Here is a 27,184-nt window from a genome sequence, read left to right on the forward strand (position 1 = left end):
TAGGCAAATGTGACAAGCCGTGATTGCCGTGGATGCTGTGTCAGATTTTTGAATTGGCAAAAAAATGTTCTGTCATCGGTGAGGATAAAGTACCTTACCTAGAGGCACGAGTGCTGCAGCCAGGGGACTTGAACCAAGGACCAAATGATTGGTTCATTTTCTTTGCTCTGAGCCACAACAGCTCCTCCCCTTACATGGTCTATGTTTTTCTTATTGTCAAGTATGACTTTACAACATCAACAAAATCTTAAAGTTGATGAACAGGCCAAGGAAGAATTTGGCTGATTTGTTGTTGTTTTTTCTTCTTTTTTATTTTTAAAATTTATGCCAACGAAATATCTACAGCATAGCCGACTTCTGCGAAGAGATAATCAAGAAATTATTGATGGTATTTACAGAATTTAATCCCGCATATAAATTCTATGAGCACCTGTCACCTATTTGTGAATGTTAAAGGGAAATATACCTCATATACACATGGATATATGCAGATTCAATCAATGCAAAAATATCAGGAGTACACAGTAGGGAAGTCAGAGGAAAATTGGACAAATTTTTCAAGGGTTACACATTTTTTGAAGTTTTGGTTAAATCTGTGTGCCATCATTGTTGGATAAAGGAGACTACAACAATATGTGATGTCACTGTAGGACCGCAATATACAGAAAACAATGAAGAGAATTCTACATGGTTTCACTTTTAATGAAAAGTACACCTTACTTTGACCTGATACGGACACATGTTAAAGGGAAGGTAAACCCAAAGATCAATGTGGATTGAGTGAAAGCAGCAACATTAGTAGAACACATCAGTGAAAGTTTGAGGAAAATCGGACAGTCGATGCAAAAGTTATGAATTTTTAAAGTTTTGGTGTTGGAACCGCTGGATGAGGAGACTACTAGAGGATATGACGTATGAGTGGACAACAATACAAAGAAAATATAAAGGAAATTCAACAAAAATTCACTTTTCTAGAATTATGAAAGAGCAATGCACCAACCTCTTTCAGAAAGCAGGGGGAATAATTGCTACCCTTAACATATGTCAATATCAAGTTGATGGAATTTGTAATTTTCATGAAAAATGGATTTTTGTAGAATTTTCTTTATATTTTCTTGGTACTGTTGTCCACTCATACGTCATAACCTCTAGTAGTCTCCTCATCCAGCGGTTCCAACACCAAAAACTTTAAAAATTCATAACTTTTGCATCGATTGTCCGATTTTCTTCAAACTTTCACTGATGTGTTCTACTAATGTTGCTGTTTCACTCAATCCACATTGCTCTTGGGGTTTATCTTCCCTTTAAGCATTATTCTATTCCCCCGTCTTCTGCAAGAGGGTTACGCTTGAAAATCCAGAACTTGCAATCTTGTAACTATGAGGGTGTGCTACACACTTACCCGTCGCGTCTGCTCTGGCAGGCCCCAGGGTTTGGCAGGTGTCCCACTCTATTGCACGGCGTCCCTCTGATGTTGCCGCACACGTTGATGTAGTAGTCATAGCCTCCTGCGGTTATGTTGTAATATCCTCCCTCTTTGGTCAGGGGACTAAGGTCAAAGGACACACCTAAAACGGATGGGGAAAGCCAAATTTTGGGGCTCATACCATGGATTTTATACAATCACCTAAAAAGAATGCAGCTTTCTAATTGGTTGATTGCCCATCATGTGACACGCTGTGGCTGTCAGTCGTGCAATTTGCTTGAGCAAAAATGGATATCGCATAGCTAACTTCCGTATAGATGACTCTGATGTCACACTAAACAAACCTTTGCTGTGCACACTCAACAGTTACAAGTGCACTTGCAAGCACGCATCTAAGCATAAAAACATGTGATGCATGTTAGTCGGAATTTTGTTGACCTAAGCGCATATCTTTTCCACTTCTGTTATAGCAATATGTCAAGTTACATGAGGTTAACAGTTATATTTTTATTGTCATTTGGTCATCTTCAGAGTGTACTTGGACGTAAAGTTGCTAGGAGAACCAACTCGTGAAACAAAACAATACGCTCATATCTACATAGGTCAGTGTGAGACAGCAGAAAATACTATTAATGGGACTACCGGGTATGAAAATCACTACTCATTCCCAGCCGGTTTGGGGATGATTGTGCTTAACTCTCTATGTGCCACGTTTGCATGTCTGACTCAGTCAAGGGCGTGCCAACTTCATATATTTTGCTCAAATGCACAACCGCACCCAAACTGTTCAATAATCGCCAAATGCGGCAGTCCAATGAAAGCTACACTCACGATTTAATTCCTGTCACATGAAGCTTGCATTATGTAGTGATTGAGTATCACGTGGCTTTTCCAATTGGATTTGAGAGCAAATTCTACGTATCTGCCACTGTTCCATGTGCAAAAGTCACACCTGAACAATGTAGTAGCTACTGGTCATTTGGAAGAAAAATAATCATACAGTGTAGGTTTGTCATAAAATTTACATCATAGAAATGATTGGCATTTTCTCTACAACTCTGTCCACTGTATGTCAAACAAAACAAATATTTATAAAAAGTTACATGGATCTGAAAATCCAAAGCATGTTTACGTTGCAGCCTCAGAATAATGTGGCACACGGGGGGTGGGTGTTATCCTGTGGCTCATAAAGAGTTAGTCGACAGAGAGAGAGAACTGAGGGGTCAAACTGACCACCATGAACTCACCGGCGTCATCGTCGAAGACCTTGCAGTCCGTACCCCACTTCTGCGCCAGCGGGCAAGCAGCCGCCGTGTGCCACTCCAGGTCGTACTGGCAGGAGTCACTGGACTTGCGGACCAAGATAGGGGCGCTCTCCAAGTCCCCTGGGAATGAGGATATTTCCAAATATTTCCCCTTTAAAGACAATCTCTCATTTACCAATGCTGCATCATCCATCCACATTTAAATACACTCCTAGCTATGCACTAGCACCAATACTCATATATATTTATTGAAATTATAGCCATGAAGCATTCTTTGAATGACAAAGGGAAACTCTACAAAGGCATTTTCACATATGAAAGTTACACAAACAAGCACACTCATACACATACACATACACAAACACATACACATACACATACACAAACACATACATACACACATATACATCACATACACACAAACATATACACATACACATACACACATACACGTACACACACACACACACATACACATACACATACACATACACATACACATACACATACACATACACATACACATACACATACAAAGACAAAGATGCAAATGTTTGGTAGCAAGAGCTGCCCCTAATATCCAGATGTTTCTATTGATCATTTTCATAGCTTTCAACATTACATAACCCACAAGGGTTTTGAGCTCACCTGGACTGCATATGAATGTGATGTCGGTCGTTGTTCTCCTACTGCCGCTACAGACTGAACCGTCGGTGTACGTCATGGTGATGTAACCATTGGTGAATGTGGGTGATGCGAGAAATCTCCCCAGGCTCTTGCCCGTCTGCTGCCCACTTTGGTCAGTTTCTGAAAGGCAAAAAACATTTGGGAGTGTTGAAAAGATATGGGCTGCAACTCGAATTGTGAGCAAAATGTTGGGGTTGATCAAGAGGGGGGGGGGGGGAGTGGGGGGATGGTAGGGAGGTTGAGATCGTGCTGTCAAATGATTGTGACTACTCCACAAAACTTCTTTTTTTTTTTTTAAAGAAGGTAAGTTCACATTCCTTAGACTTGCTCCTGACATATGTTAAGGATAATATTTCTCCCCTGCTTTGGAGAGAGGTTAAAAGTATTCACTTTGCTGGAAAAATACAATTATAGATGTTGAATTCTCTTTATATTATCTTAAGATTATTGCCCTCCTGTTCTATTGCAAATTGTTGTAGTCTCATTATCCAACAATGATAGCATGTGGATTTAGCCTAAACTTTCAAAAATTCAAAACTTTTCAAAGGACTGTCGGAATTTCCTCAAACCTCACTGATGTGTTCTGCACTCACTGAATCCTCCATCCAATCTCCACCCTTCCCCATCTCTCTTTGCCCTCTCAATGTACCTATCCATCTCCTCTCCACCTCTATTGTGATCCCTCCACATTCCCCTCCATCACTAGCTCTCACCTCTTTTCTACCCATTCTCCATCTCTTCTTTGCCCTCTCTCTGCCCCTCTCCATTCCCTCTCTCTACCCCTTCTCTGTCCCTTCCCCACCCCCTCTCCATCCCCCTCTACCTCTTCTCTGCTCCCTCTTCACTCCTTTCTGCCTTTTCTCCATCCTCTCTTCATCCCTTTTCCATTTCTTCTGCACCCCACCACACCCCTTCTCTGCCCCTTCTCCATCCCTCTCCATCTCCCCTCTACTTCTTCTCTGCTCTCTCTGTCTACTCCCTCCACCCAATGTCCACCCCTCTCCACCCCTCTCCACCCAATTTCCACCCATCTCCACCCCTCTCCACCCAATTTCCACCCCTCCCCACCCAATCTCCACCAAATCTCCACCCCTCTCCACCCAATCTCCACCCAATCTCCACCCAATCTCCACCAAATCTCCACCCCTCTCCACCCAATCTCCACCAAATCTCCACCAAATCTTCACCCCTCTCCATCCAATCTTCACCCAATCTTCACCCAATCTCCACCCAATATCCACCCAACTTCGCCCCCACTGCACCCCCTCTCCACTCCTTGACACTCACCGAGGGCACACGAGGAGGACGGAGACGGACAAGAGTCCAGGTTAGCCAGGTTCTCCTTCATGATGTCGGCACAGACATTGATGTAATACTCTGCGCTCCGCAGCTCGCCGTGATCATGGCGACCGTCTAGCACCAGCCAGTTGGAACCGGTCTCCCGTATCAGCGGCGAGAGGTCGTAGCGCCGCTTGCCCTGGTCCAGACGGCAGGACGCCCTGACCAGATCGGGCACGCAGGCCACTTTGGTGTGCCAGTCGAAGAAGTATGTGCACTCTGTCTCCGTTACGTAAACCGGGTTGCCAGGATCTATGGAACAATATCCACATACACCAATATCAACACTTCCTCTCTAGATGCAGTAAAGCTACACAGTTTGCAGGTGGGAATAGTGAAAAATCTACTCTCCCCTTTTCCAGTGACGGTGAATTATCCAAGTGTAGGACAGCAGTGGTCAATCATCATTTTCTTAATTCAAGTGTGATTTTTTCTATCTTCCCTCCATACAGCTAAAGTTATGACAAAAATTAGTCAATTTCAATCAAACTCCTCCTTCCCATCCATTCACTTTTGTCAGTGAAATGGTGTTTCATGGTAATATGGAGATACACTCTCTCTGGTTCTCAGACTAGACAAGTTGACTGTCCATGAGGTCTTCAAACCACTGTGTGTTACCTCGCCTGAGGCTGTCGAGAAGCTCTCGAGAGATGTGTCACCTTTGGGAGCGTTACATGTCTGCAGCTCACGTGCTGAGGCTAGTGCACATGTTTAAAAGACACATTTCTCTTTTTCAATATATTTTCATGTTTATTATCTTATTCTTTTTCTCCTCACCCTGTGTTTCGTTGCAGTGAAAGGAGATGATTGATGTGCGCTGAAAACCGTTGTGGTTGCACGTCTGGCCGTGTTTATAAATAAGGGTCAACTCTCCGTCTGAGTACCTGCAACAGTTGAGATTGAAGATGAAGTAAAAATGAAAAATGCATGAGAAATACTGGTATATTCACATTATTCATCAATGAACATATTCACATATAGTTAGCTAAATTCATACATAATAAAGGGAGTCACAAAATCTGTCTTCTGATGAATAGTGCTGAAAAAAAAAGGAATGAAAAATAATGATACACTTCACTGGCCAAAGTAGAAGACACAAGAGGCAATAATTAGCCGTTTCTGTACTTGCAAGAGAAACATCTAAGAATTTAGACGTGTCACATCAGTAACCTCTTGGTGTAGTGGGTGCCAGACTTACAGCAACATATAAAAAGATAAATACAAGATTCATGCAATTCATTGGTACTAAAAGAGGAATATTGGCAACTGTAGAGGGTTTTTGTTTTTGTTCTGATTTGGGTTTTTGGTGTTCTCCTTTCTTCACAATGTTACGACAAAGTGATATCACAATATATCAGTCAAAGTTAACACATCACTTGCTCTAATATCAAATAATACAAGGGACAAATTAACTCAAATGAAGCATGAACAGCACACAGTATAAGAGACTCCAACCCCAAGCACCTTCTGATCTGGAGATTCTTCCACCTGAACCCCTAGCAAACGGGAGACTCCAAGTTGATGTGCGCGAAGCGTGAAGTCCCTTTGGTCATTAGGGTTCTAGGTGTTCTCTCGTGCTATCTCAGGCTTATTTTGCAACATATGATGGCACAAAGTACGTACTAATTCAAATATTCAAAATCATACATTTTGGCTTAATAAAACTTCATTTCATAGGATATCACATGCATATGCTATTCATGCATGCATGTGAAATTGATTGCATCTGCAAAACCGTACAAGCGGGAGACACAGAGCCAGGGCGGGAGAACGGGAGATTATGCGAAAATGAGCTTTCAATGGGAGATCTCCCTTCGAAAGTGGGAGAGTTGGAGTCTCTGCTGTACGACGACATGAAAAACAAAATACACAAAGCACAGAAGGGCATATAGGCAATGACATATATACCTCAATTCATGTTTATATTCTACGCCGGCTGATTTCGGAGAAGACCCGTCTTTGTCGACTTGGCACACAGCTGCCGACTGACAAGCAATGGGGAATGTCAAGTTGGCGCACACATTCAGGTAGAAGATGTAGTGAGGATCGTTCCCCACATAATAGCTTATCTCCCCTGTGGCTGGAGGTTTCATCAGTATTCAAAAGAGGAGGAAAAAGGGAGGATTGGGTACATTAGCATGTGAGTGACATTATTATTATTATTATTATTATTGTTTTGGATATAAACTCCAAATTTTATTGTCCAAGAACGGAAATTCATTTTGCCCAATTGATCGTGGGCCCAGCAGCCACTGAGCAGCACCAGATCAACGTTGCTCTAACCTTTTCAACTGTTGAACGGCAAACAAGGTAGCAGCAACTCCCATCTTTTAACGTCTTTTGGTATGACGCGGCCGGGGTTTGAACCCACGACCTCCCGATTGTGAGGGCAGCCGCTCTACTCACTGAGCCAACACATCGGTACATGTCAGTCATTCCTGTTAATATATTATGTGTGTGACAGAATGAGTAATAAGTTTTGGGCGGTTCAGTTGCTAATGGGTTACTGAAGCACCATGTATCTGATAGTTTCAACTATTAATCACTCATTGTGATTAATACCCCTACCTACAACTGAGGGAATTACATTGTAGGTCAACCAGCATTTATTTTTGTACTTTTTCATGGAAAAAAATGTTACCATGGCAATGCACTGGTTCAACAGTAAATAAATGTATTGCTCACTGTTAGTCACATGTGCACATCTCAAGTCAAGCGCTCAAAAACTGAGTGAGCAAGATTAACAAACTGACGATTTCTATGATTTTCATTAAAATTGTGTTACCACGACAGCACAATGTTGGACATTAAGAAAAAATTAAGTTTGCACAACTATGTATCACAGCTGTCACATGTGCCAAATTTCAAGCCAAATGCTCAAATTCTGAGGGGCTTAGCTGAATTCGCAATATCATTGTATCATTTTCATTCAAAATAAAAGCAAAGAGACAGTAAACAACATGATGACTGACTTGTCTTGGTGAGGGGTGAGAGGTCAAGCTCCAGTCCGTGGGTAGGCTTGTTGAAGGCACATGTGTCGGTGCTGAGGAGCTCCGCCTCGCACGCGTACTCTGTCTGCCACTGAACCTGGTACTGGCAGTTCGTCTTGGACAGGAGGATGGGACCTCGATTCTGTGGTGGAGCCAGGGATGTGAAAAGGTACGATTTGGCAGTCATTTTGTTTATGCAAATTACACGGGCCTGCACTATTTTGAATTTTGACGAACGATGCATGGGTCTGAGTGCGTCAGTATGAATTGTGCGCATGAGGTAACTATGGAATGCTTAAACCATGAGGCCACGCGGAGTCGGTGTAATGTTGGCTTAATTCCATAGTTAATGCTTCCATGCAACTCCCACTAATGCACAAAAAGATGTGTGCATCATCTGTTTTATAGAATAGGGGACAAATTATTTTGCCAGAAATATGTGACCCGCTACAACAAAAAGGTCCTAAAGTCGCGCACGGTCGAAGCCGTGAAAATCGAGTTTGAAGTCAGAGCATTAAAATTGGTCAAAACTTACGATTTTCTGATTTTGATATACTGTTGGAGTCTAACATGTCTTCTATCATCTGTCGAAATTTTGAAGCAAAATGATCAAAGGAAAGACCAAAAAATAGCGTTTTTCTGAGCCATGTTTTTTGGCGTTTCAACGAAGCAGAAACTGGTTCGAAAATTTGGATTGAGCGCCACAGATAGGTTCCGCCCCTAACAACGACCAGAGTGATCTCATTGGTCAGTTTGCTGCTTGCTGCTAACCGAAGCGTGAAGCTCGCACACTGCCCAGTCGACTGGTGCGTGCGGGCGGGGTGCGCTATGCTCGGCCGCTTCTCACATCCTGGTCACTGATTGGTTGGTGAGGAGACCGCCGACGCTGATGTGCTTGAATGACCTGTTCGGGGGTTGCTAGGGCTTACCTTCTATTGTCCAGAGGTGAAAACTGACTTGCGTGTCCGTTGATTGCGATTGCGTCGAAAGGAAGACTTTTAGGGCGCTTTTCTCGAAACAGTGATTTTCCAGACGTCTCGACATGCTCTCTTTTAAACATCGATATCTCCGCAGCCGATTATTTTTATAAAATGTGTTATATATCAATCTAAAGCAGAAAGATTAGGGGATTATATCGTGCAATTTTCAAATAATCGACCTCGCCCGACTTTAGGACCATTTTGTTGTAGCGGGTCACATATATAGTTTTTTTTTTATCATGCTACCTGATGGTAAATGTACTGGATGCATTTCCTTTTGGCACGTCATAGATCAAATTGTGTAACAGTAATAACCGATGACTGGAAATTGTTACCGATGCATGGCTAGCTAACCATCACTCGCCGAGTGCGTGTATGCCTGCTACATGTAAGTGCACGTACTCCTTGTTACAATTGTACATGTATGAGTGATAACAAGTCTACTGTGTCTGTCGAACATGCGGCCAGTAAAAACTGATGCACAGCTCTGTACCAATGAGATTGCAGTATTCTCTTGACCCGTTCTACGAAATAAAATATCAATTAATGCAGCTTCTATTGTTTGGAAGCATATCAAGTTTAATCCATTACATAAAAAATGCTTATTACATAAAAAATGCCTATAATTATTTGATACATAGTTTGAACCATCCGAGTCCTGAGGGAATATGTTGTAAGATTGTCATCTTCACATGTCAATGATTCTTGTGTCGACTTCTTTTTATTGCCACCTTATTTTTTTTTTTTCTGTTGAGCATTTTATTTTGCATCCTCAAGTTGATGGGTACAGCTTCGTCTACTCATACATACAAATCATGTACATATGCCAAGTTGCATTTGGATACCTCAAACGGTGTTTATGTTAGGCTGTAAACAAAAATTTATTACAAATGTATGGAAAGAAGGACTGACGAATGGACGGACAAACTAAAAGCATAACTACATGTATGCATCCGGCAACACTTCATGGTGCAGCAAGCATATCCAGGTTAACATCATAGAATTACAACCATTGAAATGATATAAAATGTGAAATCAAAGTAGATTACTGGTATCAAACAGCAAAATCAAACAGATGACAATTTTTTTTTTTCTTTTTGAATCATCACTCTAATCCAGCATCTTGTTTGTATTAAAAGATAAGTTAGATCTGTAAAACTCACCCCAGTGTATCTGCCCTGCTCCCGGGGGCATACAAAGACGATCGTCACCGTGGAGTTGAAGCCCCCGCACTCGTCTTGCACCTCCCTGCCCTGGTACTGCAGCTGCAGCTCGTCGTCCGACAGGAGCCGGAGCGGCTGGAGAGCCTGGCCCATGTCCACAAAAGTACCTTGCTTGGTGAGGCAGGCGGCCGAGCCTGACGAACACCCCAAAGTGGGGCCGGAATCTTGAGGGGTGGAGGAGGGTAAAATGAAGACCGAAGGGAGGGTTTAGAGTGCTCTCCTAAAGCATACCGTACCATACCACACCCATGCCAGAGTATTGCTTGAATGCTCCTAAGCGTATCGTACTGAACTGTACTATACTGACCCACAAGTGGACCATTTTCCAATGTGCTCCAAAAGCGCACCATCATGGACCTACAACACACATGGGCTATGAATGGAGGTCTTTCTTTGATCCGACTTGCATCGCTCCGACTTGCATCGCCGCCACCCGATTATGTGCATCTTGATGAGTACGTTCAGATGTTTGGACAATGACGATTGTGTAGTCGTTCATCGTCACTGACGAAAAAAAAAAAAAAAAAACTGATTCCCTCATTAGGTGATCCGAGTATCCTTCGGATCACCTTCTGTATCTGTACGGATTCTTTTTCCTTCTTTATTTCTGGACAAAATTTGTGTAGAGATTAGCTCAAAAAGTCCTCTTCCTATCAATGTCAAAATTATACCATATATGTATCATGTCCCAAAGACGACGGGTCAAGTAAAATCGTAGTGATCAGTCGACCGTGACGTCACTATGACGTCATTATATGAAAACACATTTTCAATCATATCTCATTAATGGAATGGAATTTTTCAATGAAATTTACGTCACGTAAATTTCAATTCAAGGGAATTCTACTCATGTTTTCAAAATTCATCGCATCGTTAAAACGTGCGCGTACGCGCGCGTTGAAATATTTGTATGCTCCAATCGCGCTCAAATTTTTTTTGCATACGTTTCAGACCATTTGGAGCATTTTTTGAAAAATTGAAAAAATCGGACGGACGCATACGCGCGCGCACATATACGCACGCACAGCTCATATACAATAGAAATTTCCCGTTTTTTCACTTTGATCGGATGTCTGAAATGTCAAGGAATATTTCTACCAAGTTTCAAGTCGATCCGACTCAATATGACGTCATACAGGCCCGTCAAAGTTGAAATTCCGCGCGCGCGTCAATGGCGATATACAGTGCAACTATGCAAAAAAACCGCCAATTTTAAATCCGATTTTACTCGTCAGGATGGACGGTGACCCCCCATTTTCTTTACATATTCTGAAAGCTGATGAGTTGTACATGTCAATTCATGGGTTGGCGATGCTGAAAAAATGACTAAAAGATATCAGATTTCTTAATAAAATAAAAAAAGTAAATTTTCAAAATGACGTCACCAAATTTCAAGTTCACTCGAGCGTATCTCACTTATCCTTCGTTAATTTTCTCCCAGATTTCAGTATGTTGTAGCTTATTTAATGTTCTTTTAAAAGTGTCTTACAAAATTTTGACTGGATGACGTTATCACCTCGTAAAAACGGATTGAAAGTAATGTTGTCAAATTTCACCAGTTTACGTGTTATCTCTATGGGAGTGCAGTTTTTCTTGGAATGAAAATTGACATGACTACCTTTATCGAGCACTAGCTCACTTACACTACGGTGAATTTCTCCCAGATTTTAATATGTTGTAGCTGAGACTTTGGGCTATCGCAAGTGTGTCCTCCATTTTTTCATACGATGTCGTGATCACATTAAAAAACTTGGTTGAAATTAAAGCTTATCTTCGATGTATTGAGATGTTTCTTTCTTTCTGCAACTTTCTTTCCAATAAGTCAAGAAAAACAGCCCCTATCACCCCCAAATTTTGCACATGTTTAGTTCATGTCATGTACATTATTTCATAAAATAACAACTTCTTGATCAGACACCATCTTCGGTATGTAAATTAGGGTCAAAGGTCATAAATGTTTCATCCTGTATCTTGGTGAATACATGTTCTATCTCTCCCATATTTTGCACACGTAAAGACCATGTTACAAGAATCATTTCACAAAATAACTACTTTGTGCTCAGATGCCATCTTGTCTGTGCAAAGTGGGGTCAAATGTCATATGTACTTCTTTCTCTATCTTTGTTATGACGTGTTATCTCTATGGGAGTGCAGTTTTTTGTGCAAATGAAAATTGACATGACTATCTTTTTCGAGCACTAGCTCACTGAATTTCTCCCTGATTTTAATATGTTGTAGCTGAGACTTTGCACTATCATTACTTACACACTGTTTTTTCATACTATGTCGGGATCACGTTAAAAAAACTTGGTTGCAATTAAAGCTTATCTTCGATGTATTGAGATTTTCTTTCTTTCTGCAACTTTCTTTGCAATAACTCAAGAAAAACAGCCCCTATCACCCCCATATTTTGCACATGTTTAGTTCATGTCACGTACATTACTTCTTAAAATAGCAACTACTTGATCAGACGTCATCTTGGGTATGTAAATTAGGGTCAAAAGTCATAAATGTTTCATCCTGTATCTTGGTGAATACATGTCCTATCTTTCCCACATTTTGCACACGCAAAGACCATGTTACAAGGATCATTTCACAAAATCACCACGTTTTGCTCAGATACCATCTTGGCTGTGGAAAGTGGGGTCAAAGGTCAAATATACTTCATTCTGTATCTTCGTTAGTGTATACGGAATTCGGTACCAAAGATGGCAGGTCTGACTCCCTTTTCTAAATGAGAATCCAAACATCACACGGCAAATATCCCCTAAACGCAGATGAAACATTTATGGCCATGCCTATTGGGATCAGGATTTGAATCGTTGATTTCCAAATAGATCGGATCACCTAATTTGTCAGTGTTGACAAATTCCAAGTCTAGTTTCAGTTTTATTTCACTGAGGTGCCTTTCCAGACTTAACTGCCTTTGGAAAATCAACAATGATGGGGAGCAGCAAACCTCAATTCATGACAAATTTTGTATCACAAAATTAATGATTACTGAAGTGGACACATATGTAACTTTGCTTGATGGTAAGACATACATGTCATCTACCATTACTCTGAAACAATGTGCGAAAAATGGAAAAAATCAGATTACAAGTTACAACCAACCTGCGGAAATACTTGCTTTCTCTCGTAAAGTATGTGCATTTCAAAAATGAAACAAGGAAAAGTAGAAATTACGCGGTGCGTAATATATGTCCCCGCCGGAAGTAGCATTCAGTAGCAAAATGTACAATATAGGTGAAAAGATCAAGGTCAAAGGTCAAAGAAGTCAAAGGTCAAAATTCTGTGTTGAAGTTTTGAAGCCCTCATAGTGCTATCACATAAAGCAAACGGAATCGAAATCAGGTTAGAAATGGCGAAGGAATAGTATTTTGTAGCCAATAAAATGTACAATATAGGTAAAAAAATCAAGGTCAAAGGTCAAAGAAGTCAAAGGTCAAAATTCTGTGCAAAAGTTTTGAAGCCCTCACCTAGTGCCATCACATAAAGCAAACGGAATCGAAATCGGGTTAGAAATGGCGAAGGAGTAGCATTTGGTAGCAAAATGTACAATACAGGTCAAAAATCAAGGTCAGAGGTCAAAGAAGTCAAAGGTCAAAATTCTGTGTAGAAGTTTTGAAGCCCTCATCTAGTGCCATCACTTAAAGCAAACGGAATTGAAATCGGGTTACAAATGGCGAAGGAGTAGCATTTTGTAGCAAAATGTACAATATAGGTTAAAAATCAAGGTCAAAGGTCAAAGAAGTCAAAGGTCAAAATTCTGTGCAGAAGTTTTGAAGCCCTCACCTAGTGCCATCACATAAAGCGAACAGAATCGAAATCGGGTTAGAAATGGCGAAGGAGTAGAATTTTGAAGCAAAATTTACAATACAGGTAAAAAATCAAGGTCAAAGGTCAAAGAAGTCAAAGGTCAAAATTCTGTGTAGAGGTTTTGAAGCCCTCACCTAGTGCCATCACATAAAGCAAACGAAATCGAAATCGGGTCAGAAATGGCGAAGGAGTAGCATTTTGTAGCAAAATGTACAATATAGGTCAAAAATCAAGGTCAAAGAAGTCAAAGGTCAAAATTCTGTGTAGAAGTTTTGAAGCCCTCACCTAGTGCCACCACATAAAGCAAACGGAATCGAAATCGGGTTAGAAATGGCGAAGGAGTAGCATTTTGAAGCAAAATGTACAATATAGGTCAAAGGTCACAACTGAAATTCTGTGTAGAAGTTTCAAAGCTCCCATGTAGTGCTATCATATAAAGCAAACAGAATCAAAATTGGCTCATAAATGACAGAGAAGTAGCAAATTGAACATTTTGATCACACGCAGACGCACAGACGGATGGACACACGGACACACACACGTTCGGAGCCCGTTTCATAGTCCCCTGCTCGAACTCGTTCGGCGGGGACAATTAACTGAGTGATGATTTCCCAATGTAAACTACAACAGCACATGGTATGCATTTTTCTTGATTCAAGAGAGTTATCATCTTCTGTGCATGTAGTTTTTAGATATCTCAAAGTGCCGTTTTGTTTTTATTCCAGACTGGCTGTCAGTAATGCACGATGAGATCAAAGCAGGAAAGCATCTTTAGAATGTTTTTGTGACACTTTTCACAGAAACAGGTGTTTGAATTAAAGTGAAGCATGTATGTCCATGTGTGGTACATCCATGGTACCATAACCATGCCAGAAGATGGCATGAGAAGAATACACAGAACACACACGTACAAATGTACTTATAATGCAAAGATTTGAGTCTCTTTGCTAAGGATACCTGTAAGAGGTATAAGCCTCTTACAGGTGCATGACCCTGTTGCTACAAGACGTGTAATCCCCTCTAAAAATAACTCATGAGACAAACTTTCTCTACAAAGCGCTTTAATGCTCCAAATCTGGCATAGTATGGTGCAGGCCGCAGCACGCATCAGATCAGTTCATTTTAATTTGCTGAGATAAAGCTCCTCAACACAAATAGTGACAACTTGAAATGAGGAACAAAAGGTGCACACACACTTCAACAACTTGTCGTGTTCTTCTCTCTTGTAAGTGGGAACACACAACATGAATATCAAGAAAGGCATCCTTTTTAAAGACAGCTTTCATTCCTCTGTCTCCAACTTTTGTTAAAATCCGCTATATGTCTCTCTCTTATCTTTCACAGTATCAAATATATCAGAAATATAGATGTCATGTGAATAATCTTTTCAGGTCTCTTTTCTGTAAACCCTATTAGAAAGGCAATCATATTTCACATATCTTGCCATCAATGAACTAACAGTTGCAGCTGCCATACTGAGCTGTTCTTTTTTGTGAACATTAACTCATTAGAGACCAGCTTGAATAAACTTGGGACTGCGGTGTATTACAATCATATCAGATCATATTTCAACGGGTTAATCAATACCTTCTGAGCACATTTTCTAAACTACATTATAATGCGTACCCACAAGATAATAACCTTTTCTGAAGAGCCACCTCATTAATCCCTACCAGCTGTCAGGAAGAACAATTTCATTGTCTCAAAATTGTTTACCAAATTTGTCTTCTTTAAAACTTCCTACTGCTTCATTGTTGTAAAATCAACATTTCAGGGCTTCTCTGGACTGTAATAATTGCATCATCTATCAATTGAAACAATAAAACTATCTATAGGGATGTTACAGTCACCTTTATATTCACGGAAAATCTTCAAATCCTTCAGAACCATGCTTGGAAGAAGAGAGAAGAGCATTTCAAGAGAGGGGATAACAAACATGATTTGATGGTAAGCAAATAATCAACGTTGGTGAAGGTGATAGGACAAACTATCACTTCCGAGGCGATCTGGATGTAGCTATCTTTCCGAAGCGCAGCTGAGGAAAGATAGCGTACACATTCAGATCGCCGAGGAAGTGATAGTTTGTCTCATTGCCTGAAACTAACAGTTGATTATTTGCTTTATATTCCACATCTAGGGTCCTAGAAATTCCCATTTTATTCCACATCTGAAACCGTTTTAGCTGTCTTTAGGTATCCTTAGGGCTTAGGCTACGTGTGCGCATAGATGACAAAACAATGAAGTTGCTGCGCGCACCACGCGGCACCGAAGTGAAAGTGCGTTGCACTGCGTACTATCAAGTGACCTAGGTCACATGATAGTCCACAGTGCAACGCACTTTTATTTCGCGCGTACTCATCTTGCGTTAGGACTATGTGGACTGTGTGGAGATCAGCGCAACAAAAGGGACTATCAACATAGAGTGTAACGAACTTTTCTTCTCAGGTGATGTGATGGGCAAAACTACGCTTCATCACGTGATCAGCTCTGAACCAATCCTACTGCAACATTCTTAGTATGTGGAATTTAATTTGCATTATCAGTTGTGAGTAAAAGCACTAACCTGGTGTGATATCTCTGCAGACGTTGATGTAAAGGTCATCAGACCCGGCCGATTCAACCAAGTATCCCCCCTGGAGCTTGATCAGAGGAGAGAGGTCCCGCTTTTTGCCCTTGAGGTCATAGACGGAGCAGGGAACTTCGCTAACGGCTGCACTGCGGACCATCTTGCAAGCCACTGTGGTGTACCACTCAAAGAGATACGCGCAGTCCGTTTTCTCCAGGAAGGTTGGTGATCCCTATGACATTCAAAACAAGGTTGTTACACATTAAGGCATGGTGTCCATACATAACTACACCCACACACAACAACAAACATGCAAATATTGAGCCCTTCAAGATTTTTAAAAGAGCTACATGAAAAAAAAAATATATATATATTTTTCAATCTTGGTATATTTGTAAAATTGCATCCATACCATTTAATTCATAACAATATTGGTAACATCATCCAGGTGTATCTGGAGACAGTCTACAATTTGGCAAAAAATGGAAAAAAATTTTAAAAACTTTTGAAATTGAACATACATGAGACTCACCTACAAACAAACAAGCAAAAACAAACAAACAAACTTGTTCACTTTGAATCTACATCAAGTGTATTGTCCTGTTATACCAAAGCCATAGGCTACATGTAAGTCTGATGAAATGATATGCGGACATTTCTTCAGAACTTGCTACAGCATAATACTGTATACACGTATATGGAAAAATCTTAACCCTGGACTGTGATCTTTGACCCTATCGGAGCTAGTATGTGTCTCAATATCCAAAAGACTTTATAAGATTACCGCTACACAATAATATTGCACTTGTATCACATTTTACAAACATTTTGGTGTAATTGTGTTAAACCCTAAATGTGACAATGTGAACAATGAATACTCTGTTGCAAACACATGCCCACAACAGAACACTCACACCGCTCAAGAGTACGCAACCTACCAGAGTAGTCCCACACTTGAAGTCGATGGTCGTTCGCCATGTCTTGCTGCTGGTCCCGCACGAGCCGCCGAGGTAGTCCAGGCGAAACCCACCCGTGTCCAAGTTTGAAACTGGCTGTAGGGTGTCATTTCGGTGGCCGATGTTGATGTACTCGCTGCCTTGCTTCACGCACGATGAAGAGTCTGCAGCGCATGAGTCTGCGCCCTCGTATGACTGCACACCGTCACACAGGTTTAAGTAGAAAGTGCTTTGCGCCCCACCAACGGCTGCCTGCACCGTCCACGTACCCCTGACAAACAGGAAAGCAAAAATTTCCATTCACTACAGGTTGTTCACCTACTTCTGCAAATCTCTGCACTTCAGTTTCAGTTTTATACAGAAGTTGTCTTGTAAGTTTTAAACAGTTGGATATGTAGAGAGCACATCTGCAACCCTGTATACAGCTGTACATATGCATGCATGTCTGTGTTTGTAGGATCTGACCAAGGAGGTTGAAGAGATGGAGTAACAACAGAGTTATTCCCTTTGGTCTATGTTTGAAGCCGCCGCTCAAAAATATTTGAAGCATGTGCCAAACAGGATTTGCCGCGCCGATACGAAGACAATTGACTCATGTCTCATTGCATATTCACCAGCCACTTTCAAAGGAAGATATGTCTTTGTGATGGTAATTACTTTTCGTTATCCCTCCTTATAAAAGCTAGGTGGTACAGACAGGAGGATGCGCGAAAAGAAATTGAGGAAAAAATGCTGAAATGAAAATGAAAATTACTCGACTGGGCATACGCGGGCACTAATCTGATATATCTATCAATAAAGAATTATACTTTAAGATTATTACATGTTAGTTTCATTTGGGGAAATTAAAGGGTGTGTACAGTTCTGGTCGAGGTGTAGATTTAGCTTTTAACATTTTGCGAGATATTCAGAAACCACTCTATGAGATGTCAAAGAGCATGCAGTTCTAGGGGGTATCAAAAGTTTATTCGATGAAAATTGGTTTTGAAATGGCTGAGACATCCAAAAACAAGGTGAAACAAAGAGATCCTAATAAAGTTGGGGCATGTCGCCTTTTATTATTAGCACTTTTTTTGATATCTCAGCAATTTGAAAACCAATTGTCATCAAATAAACGTTGAATCCTTCTTAAAATTACATGCTCTTTCATATTTCATAGAAGGCTTTTCATTATCTCACGTAGGAATGTTCAAAACATGAATTCCTACCTCAACCAGTACTGTACAGTCCCTTTAAGTCGAAAAGTGATAAAACCAGCTTTCCAGGATGGTACAGTTTAAAACATTTTCACATAATACAGCTCTGATTTACACTTTTGCGCAAATTTCTGAACGGAATTGACTTCTGTTTTACATGCTTTATTATTAAGTGAAATTTCATTTCATTTAATTAATGAATAAGCAAAATATGGCCAACATTATGATAACGTTCAAAATGAATCTTCAGACTGCTCAGCAAAACGGCGGCTTGGAACATCGATCATCAAAGGCACAAGTGCACCTGTGGAATTCTTTTGTACATCAATAGAAATCTGACAATTGTTTGAATAATTACAGCCAGTTGGAACTCCATGTATAAAACCTCCTTGATCTGACTAGATGTGTCTGTCTGTTAGTGTATCTTCTTCCTGTCTCTCTGTGCATTTGCATAATATAATGACCAAAAAGAGCATCACACAAAAATATTGAGCTTGAACCCAAGGTATATCAAGGAGAAGAACAGATTTTATCATCAGTACACCCTGAAGCACACAGCTCTAGTTTTGACACAGTCCCATGCGCTACATTCCTGGGCAGTATAATTACAACTCATCTTAAATGAAGTCAGCACATACATTATATCAGCCAGCACATCTGCCAGGAGGATATATCTTTATGTGCCTGCCTACAATAATATATGTAAATCTACAATATCGACACTTCCCGGTAACAGAATATGATCAAATTTACTTGATCTGAAATAAGGTGTTTCCTGTGATTTTGGTGCAATTTGGGTGTGCAGAATTTGAGATTTCCACTTGTGTACGACATACTGTACAGTGTACATGTAGGACCGAAAGTACAATCGTACATTAGCACCAGACCAACAAACAGCACAAATACTCTCTTCCTTCCACTGTTGTGCAACTAGCACTAGTGGTATTATATGCAACGGTACAGCCTTCCACTGCACTGGAAGCTGTTCAAGCTGAGAAGGCCTTGGGTTGATGTTTGAAGGAAGAAGCTGATTAAATCCTACCTGATTCAAACTACTGTATGTCATTGTGTCTTGTACAATGTGCCCCAACAACTCTAACCCTGGGGTGCTCCTTGTACACAGTAATTTGCGCTCGGGCTGGTCGCAGTTACATTGTAAGACAACTTCAATTGCTGGCTGGCCCTGCTTCACACAAGTAGTACAGTTCGTTGTATGTGCACAACATAGTTTACAACAATGTGTATATCAAACTATGGCACCAGCACCAAGGTTCGACCTCCTGTGGCAATGGTCAACCGTGAACAAGAGCACACACAAAGTTTACACATGTACAAGATTTCTACATGTAGCGGGCAGCTGAATTTTAAACAGCGTTGTGGTCAAATTATGCATTATGGTCAGCTTGCTCATGACAACTATCTGACCAATATCAGGGATGCCAAGTTAAAAAAAAAAATATGAGTGAGATTTTCATGACTTGGTATCTCGGCATGCGAATGTGCGCGCGAGCGAGTGTGTGGGAGGGGTTTTTACCCCCTGTGGCCTCCCACGGCAAGGAACTTTTTCAATTTTTAGCTCTTAATGGTGCGATCAGGTGCATACATAAGTGACTATTTTTTACTTATTTTGAAAGACAAAAGGGAAATATACCTTCATTTGAAACTATCACTTTAATCTTTTGGGCTATGCTCATTATTATAGGCCCAAGTTGCAGACTTCGCCTGATGCATGAGAAAAATGGGTGCCATGCGTGAGATTGTGAGATGGCCCCTAAATGCTTGAGTCTCACGCAGAATGCGTGAGACTTGGTAGCTCTGCAATATAGTTTGTCCAGACTCTACTGGTAACCCCAAGCGATTTTGGAGTTTCATCAAAAGCAGACAATGTGACCAATCAGGAGTATCTCCCTTGAAATCAGGTGATGACCTACTCTGATAGTCCAAAGAAGGCAGACATATTCAATCACCAGTTTGCTCTGTCTTTACCAGTGAAGAGCCCATAAACAACATCAAACACCTTGGGAAGCCATGTCGATCAATGTGTAAGATCACCATCAACCCTGCCGGTGTCTACAAGCTTTTGTCTGAACTAGAGTAGAAACACACAAAGCGTCAGGTCCTGATATTAGATACCAACCAGACTCCTGAAAGTGTTGGCTCTAGAGCTCACTCCAGTCTTTACACTTCTGTACCAAACATCCCTAGATCAAGGAAAAATCCCAGATGACTGGAAAGAAGCAGACATCACGCCAATCTACAAAAAGGGTGACAGCAACAAAGCACAGAACTACCATCCTATCTCACTAACTTCAGTCTCATGTAAAATTCTTGAGCACATTATACACAGTGCTACTTTTTACCATCATGGACAATTTGGAAGACAACAACATTCTCTCTGATGCCCAGCATGGTTTTCGCAAACATCGCTCAAATGGCTCATTCTTGCCATTCAGGTCACTTTGCAAAAGGCATTGACAACAAAGAACAACATGATGTCATTCTACTTGACTTCTCAAAAGCCTTTGATAAAGTGCCCAATACCAGACTCCTTCACAAGTTGCATCAAATGGATCACTGACTTCCTTCACAACCGGAGCCAACAAGTAATCCTGGAAGGGTCAATGTCAGGTACTGCAAAAGTCACCTCCAGCATACCGCAAGGAAGCGTGTCAGGCCCGCTCCTCTTTCTCCTGTTTATTAACGACCTGCCCGAGTATGTCTCCCTTGGCTGCACCGTCAGGCTTTTCGCTGATGACTGCATGTTTTATCGAAGAATCAACTCAGAGGCTGACTCAAAACACCTGCAAGAGGATCTGGACACCCTGAAAGAATGGGAGAGAGACTGGCTTATGGAATAAGCCAGTTCGGGGTTCCACTTTGAGCATGAGCAGAAAAAGGTCATCTGTACCCGCAGAGCACGTTGGTTTTTTATTCACTGAGATAAGCATCTGTGATGTAATGATTATTCAAGTGATCATTATGAGTGGTGCTTGCCAGCACATCCACCTGACAGCAAAAGTGGTATTTGACAATATCAATAGAAAGAGATTGTTGATGCATTCAATGCAAAATAATGAAATGGATGCTTTCCAAAGTGCTAATTGATGGATCATTCTGGTCACCTGGTCTACGCAAGTTCATTCTTTGTTTGAACATGACTGATGAATTCCATAAATTGTTGCGTGGGGTAAGCTAAAATACCTTCTCTCGCTTGAAAACTCGTGGAGTGCCTAATCAACTGAGAAAGAAGAAAGGTCATTTGTACCGATGTGCCCATGAGCTAACCCCGAACTGGCTTATTCAACCCCCTCAAGTGCCAAGTCCTCACCATCACAAACAATCGAGGACACCTGTTGAGTGGTCCTACAGCATCCATGAAAAGCAGAAACAGTCAAATATCTTGGAATCCATCTCAAGAGCAACATGAACTGGACTCCCTACATAAAAGCTGTCACCAAGAAAGCAAGTAGCATCAGTGCATTCTTGTAACAAAACATCAGGCCTTGTCCTCCAAAAGACCAAAATGTTGTGCTACATGTACTTGGCATAAGTTCATCCCATCTTGGAATACATGTATGCCAGCACAGTTTGGGACTCCCAAACCCAGGAAAATATCCAGAGGCTGGAATTGGTTCAACGTCAATATGCCCGCTTCATCATAGGAGACTATCACAGGACAAGTAGCATGAATATGATGTTGCACCATCTCCACCAGTGGCCATCTCTTCAAGAACGCCGAGTTCAGCTCAAGATGATGGTGATGTATCACATTCTCAACCAACTGACAGACATCCCTCATACCAATCTATTGCCAGTAACTACATGTACATCAAATCATGGACACTCTCAACAGCTTCAAGTACCCTTTGCAAGAACCCTGCTGTATCAGAAATCATTCTTTCCTGACTCCATAAGGCTTTGGAACTCTCTGCCAGAAGCCCTCATCAAATGTACATGTACCTCTGAGCTCTACTGACAGTTTCAGGCAGGAGGTACAGAAACTCCAGCTCCGATAGAAGGAGAATGCTGTTTTTTAGCTGCACTCAATTATCATGTAGTTATCTTATGGTAATTTTAATGTTCATGTACACCACACCAGACCGGCCAAACAGTGCGAAAATACACTAGATGGTGGACTGCACTGAAGAAGAAGAAGAAGAAGAAGAAGAAGAAGAAGAAGAAGAAGAAGAAGAAGAAGAAGAAGAAGAAGAAGAAGAAGAAGAAGAAGAAGAAGAAGAAGAAGAAGAAGAAGAAGAAGAAGCAGCAGCAGCTTCGGAAAGACTTCCTTTTGAGACAGCCACCCCAATCACACTAGACATAGTAGTAGTAGGCATAACTATACACAGCCCAGTCGCTGTACGTACGTAGCGCGACAGGGCTGTACCAGCGGAGCTCCAAACATGAAGAGAGTTCAACGATCGCATGCGATCGCTTTGAATTTGATACTTTAGATCATTTTTTGTCACCTCAAACTCATCTGACAAACAAAATAATAATGAGACTTCATATCTATGCTATCAATATTGAAATTTGAATTTGAAAACTTACCTAAAATGATGGTTATATGCAGCATGTGTGAACGGTTAGCGAACGGTACATCGTCTTTCACGCCAGGCCATGCTGAATGCCCTTTCAAAAGGTTGCGCTGTCTACAGTGCTGCTACACCAACACTCAAGCAGCGCATCGCACGCACGCAAAAGATATCTCCGCAAAGATCAAGGCGCCATTTTGAATTCTGCAACGATGAACCCCGACACCCCTTGCGACGGTGTCAGGGAATCCGCCAGAAAGTGTCATTTTTTGGTTCCACGGACTTATCACGAGGGCTCTCAATGGACTTACGAACCTTCTGTAATACAAGCATGCACTTAAGGTTTATAAAGAACGTATAAATTTTCATAAGTTTTGTAGTTGTGTTGTGGTTCCCCACTTTGAAGGTGCCCGCTCGCTGGTCAGACGCTGTAAACTTTATTCGCATAGCGTATTAACAGGGAGTGTCTGGTCGGGCTATTAGTAGGCCCTACTAAAGCAAGTGGCCCAATGTTCGTCATCATAAGCAGCGGAAGCAAAATAGCGTGCATAATCCGAACGCTTGCGCTGCAACCATGGTTCGGCCCCCTGTACTCATTGTTCGGCCCCATATGTCCGTGCATCAACATGCGCGACGTACCGCGCCGTGCGCTCGCCCTGCCTATGTGAATGTATCAGCGCGCGGGCTACGCACGGGCGAAACCGTATACATACTGTAATACATCGCACTACGAGAGCGCGGTACTATCCTTATACTCGCACGCTGTGCGAGAGATTCGATGCATTCACAACACGTTGCGTCCGAACCTTGGTGATGCAGGAAATTCTGGCACGGGTGGCATGCAAAATATAAACATCGCGTAAACGCTCAAGTTATCTCAGAAACGGTTGCAATCATGGCTGTAAGTGTACTTGCTGTATAGATTCAATGCAGATAAACGGACTAGTAACTTTAAAACTTGGAATGAAACGAGTCTATATGTGTTGCCTATGCAACTTTACTTACCTGTTACTTACCCGTTGAACTGCTTGTGCGAGTTGACCCGGGAGGGTTCAACAACGATTTCGGGGGTCCGGCGACGTGGCCCACTGTTGTGCTCTTCGGAACACGTGTGGAGATAGTTGCATAGTTTGAATTTCGCACTTGATATGCGCCATTTTTTATTCATGAATTTTTATTTGTAAGAGTGCCGAATCATGGACCATGTTGGCACTTGCTTTAATTTAAATTTAACTAAATATTAAAGTGCAGATCTATACAACTTGCATTGTGCTTCTCTGGTTATTTCTAAATATTAAGGGCATAGAGTCTAACGTTAGATCTCCTCTACTAGTACTAGTAGGCCTAGATACTATGGTTCTAGGACTAGGTCCTAGGTCTACGGATTTTACGTTGCGTTCATATTCTCGCGTTGACTACAAGCGTACATATTTACAGGTATGTGGGACTGAACACTGCTCGCTGCCACTGAAAACACGGATGAACTTGTCCACTAGGCAAGGATATTTTGTTGTAACTCACCATTTCTGGAGAGGTGTGAGGTCCACATCACCAGCGCTACATGCTGAAACGTGTTTTTCAGTGCATAGACATACCAAGACAAACAGAGATACTAGAATTTTAGACAAAATCCTGAACGCTTGACGTGGAAATCCACCTACTAACTTCGCCATGTTGATGACTGATTACGCATGCGTGCCCTGCTCCTTCATTCAATATGCGATCTCGCTGCCCAGTCATGTGATGGGACAATCATGTGATTTAAATGGCTCTCGGTGTTACGCAATAGGCACTGAAAAGGACAACAGGCTGAAAGTTGCAATCACAATCATAATCAAAATCTGTGCGTGTATACTGTATATACCCACACACGTAGAGATTCCGGAAATATACAGCTAATGAACAAAACAGAAATATAAAGTTAATTGTATTGTTTTGGCAATTAACGATTTTCTGCTTGCAATTTTGTTTGCTTGTCAGTCACTAATATGTAAACATTGCATTGCTCAGTTAATTGTTTGATAGGGCCTATTCATAATGAAAAAAAAAAAAACAGCAATGGTAATCTTATTCCAGGGTAGTCTCTTTAGTGGTGTTGCTACTGTTCTACCAGAGGCCGCTGCCAATATCATTTCCCTATAGGCGTCTACAGCGTCATTGGGCACCCATTTACCTAGTTTGAAAGCGACATGCATTGGTAGGTAAAACACCTCGTCGAAGGACGCATAGTCACTTCACGAGATTGAGTCGAATTCAGAACCTCCGCTCGAGAGTCAAAAGTCTTACCGACTATGCCAAAGCGTCCAACAATTTCCCTACGGGAAGAGATTAGTTAAAGTGACTTCACCGCACTGGAATGTAGGACCTATATCATATCCTATGACTAGGCATGTGTCGCTAATTTATTTCGAAATATCCATGGCAATTAAGGACTTGCAAGAACTGAAAATTTTGCAAAAGTTTGAATGTTCATGAGGAATATCACTGATGGGTGTATTCGAGTCATTGCAATTTCTCTCTTTTTATCTCTAAGAAAGCAAGAGATGTAATTGGACTTTTTGATTTGAATATCTCACGATAATGTTTAAAATTGTAAAATGTATTTTGATATTTTTTATGTAATACATGGCTCTCTTGTAAAGCAGTTTTATGTACTGAAGAGACTACTCTGTATAAAGAAGACAGAATAAATAAATAGATATGAAATAAATGAGACTGATACCACTTTTATCAAAACTTACTGATGTTTCAATGAAAAAAAAATTTTTTTTCAGATATCTCTCCATCGCAAGAAACCGAAATACTCTGGTGGGAATGACATGTGACTAATTACCCTGGACATTGAAAGGTGCTTCGACAGCCATGGTCTGGCATTATAGTCTCTGCTCAAAGCTCATCGCAAAATGAATGCGTGGAAAGTTACTTTCACTACTCGGACAAGGAGCTATCATACATTTGACAGATCGATCCATCAAACGTGTCTATTCTATAAGTCGGTGATCTAGTATTATCCTAAATCAATGCATCGGTTCCTCAGGGATCAACCCTAGGCCCGCTCCTCTTCCCTGTCTTCATTAATGATCTCGAGTGACGAGCGCGTAACCCGGGTGCCCGCCACGAGACCAACATCCATGAGTCACACAGTCTACGAGTTATATAGCCCACGAATCATGCAGTCCATGGATTCGATACTAAGCAAACAAGGCCCATGGAAGAGTCCGACACATTAAAACCAGTGTTGTATCTGTCGAACTCGTGAGCTGTTTTTACCTATAAGTGTCGGTCTCATAGGCTTTATTTGCCTAGTGTTGAACTCGTGGGCTGTAGGACTCGTGGGCTGTATGATTCATGGGTGTCGGTCTTGTCGGATGACCAGTTTACTCTACCTGTACGCAGACGACTCAACCGTGTTCTGTGCTATCAGATCTACTGACGAGCCTAAGGCCATGTATCTGGAATAGCTTGCCAGACGATTTTGTAGATCCACTCTTCTCAACGTTTTTGGTTGTTGTTGTTGTTGTTGTTGTTGTTTGTTTGTTTTTTCTTTAACCCGAGGCTCACTCTGGCTCCAACAAAAAGTTTTTGAGGCCCAGTTACATGTATAACTAAAGGTGTTGTGCCCTTTGGGTGCAGAGTACATTTTATAGTCACCTATTGTCAATATGACGTGTGTGAGGCTGCGGTCCTGTTCTCCATGCAGACATTTTTTTTTCTCTCTCTCTCTTTCTTTTTGCTGTAAACACTGATTACTCCATGTGGTTATCTGTCACAGTGCATGCTACCTATGTTACCTTTGTTTGTTTACTTCTTTTCATTCGTCGCGGGCTTTTGTTCACATATGCATTTCATTGAAAAAAAAAAGGTATGAGTTAACATTGGCAAACTTATACCTGACATTAGTTTTTCTGATCTGTTGTACATTAGTATAAAGTACACCCATAGGTCTTGATACATCGAGGCAAAAATTGGAAAAACTTTGATTATGTGAAACGGAAAGGGTACTTTTTTCTGTTGTCAATATGATCAAAAGTATAATATGTTGAATCTAAGATTATTGATTACGGTTCCTTAAGTATCTGCCTTGAGTTTTGATTTACATCGGTGCTCAACTAACGAAACTTCGAGATTTTGAAATGGAATGAAATGAAATAAAATTTGTCGAGAAATAATCTTTCCACGCATTGACTGAGAGGTTTCCGACTAGAC

The 27,184-nt window shown here is 41.2% G+C and overlaps 1 protein-coding gene across 1 annotated transcript in view; it reads right to left on the bottom strand.

Moving 5' to 3' along the window:
- LOC140242408 (cation-independent mannose-6-phosphate receptor-like) overlaps positions 1–25,842 on the bottom strand; it is a 66,581-nt gene extending 40,739 nt beyond the window's left edge. Inside the window, exons 1-12 of the mRNA XM_072322143.1 lie at positions 25,812–25,842; positions 23,995–24,076; positions 17,233–17,521; positions 16,292–16,526; positions 9,850–10,073; positions 7,689–7,848; positions 6,625–6,790; positions 5,494–5,600; positions 4,666–4,968; positions 3,340–3,498; positions 2,674–2,811; positions 1,403–1,568 (exon numbers count right to left, since the gene is read on the bottom strand). Of these exons, the coding sequence (XP_072178244.1) occupies positions 1,403–1,568; positions 2,674–2,811; positions 3,340–3,498; positions 4,666–4,968; positions 5,494–5,600; positions 6,625–6,790; positions 7,689–7,848; positions 9,850–10,073; positions 16,292–16,526; positions 17,233–17,521; positions 23,995–24,076; positions 25,812–25,842 (2,060 nt within the window). The remainder of the gene's footprint in view (positions 1–1,402; positions 1,569–2,673; positions 2,812–3,339; positions 3,499–4,665; positions 4,969–5,493; positions 5,601–6,624; positions 6,791–7,688; positions 7,849–9,849; positions 10,074–16,291; positions 16,527–17,232; positions 17,522–23,994; positions 24,077–25,811) is intronic.
- Between the last annotated feature and the right edge of the window lie 1,342 nt (positions 25,843–27,184).

The sequence above is a fragment of the Diadema setosum genome, chromosome 19 (assembly GCF_964275005.1).
Source record: "Diadema setosum chromosome 19, eeDiaSeto1, whole genome shotgun sequence".
Taxonomy (NCBI): Eukaryota; Metazoa; Echinodermata; class Echinoidea; order Diadematoida; family Diadematidae; genus Diadema; species Diadema setosum.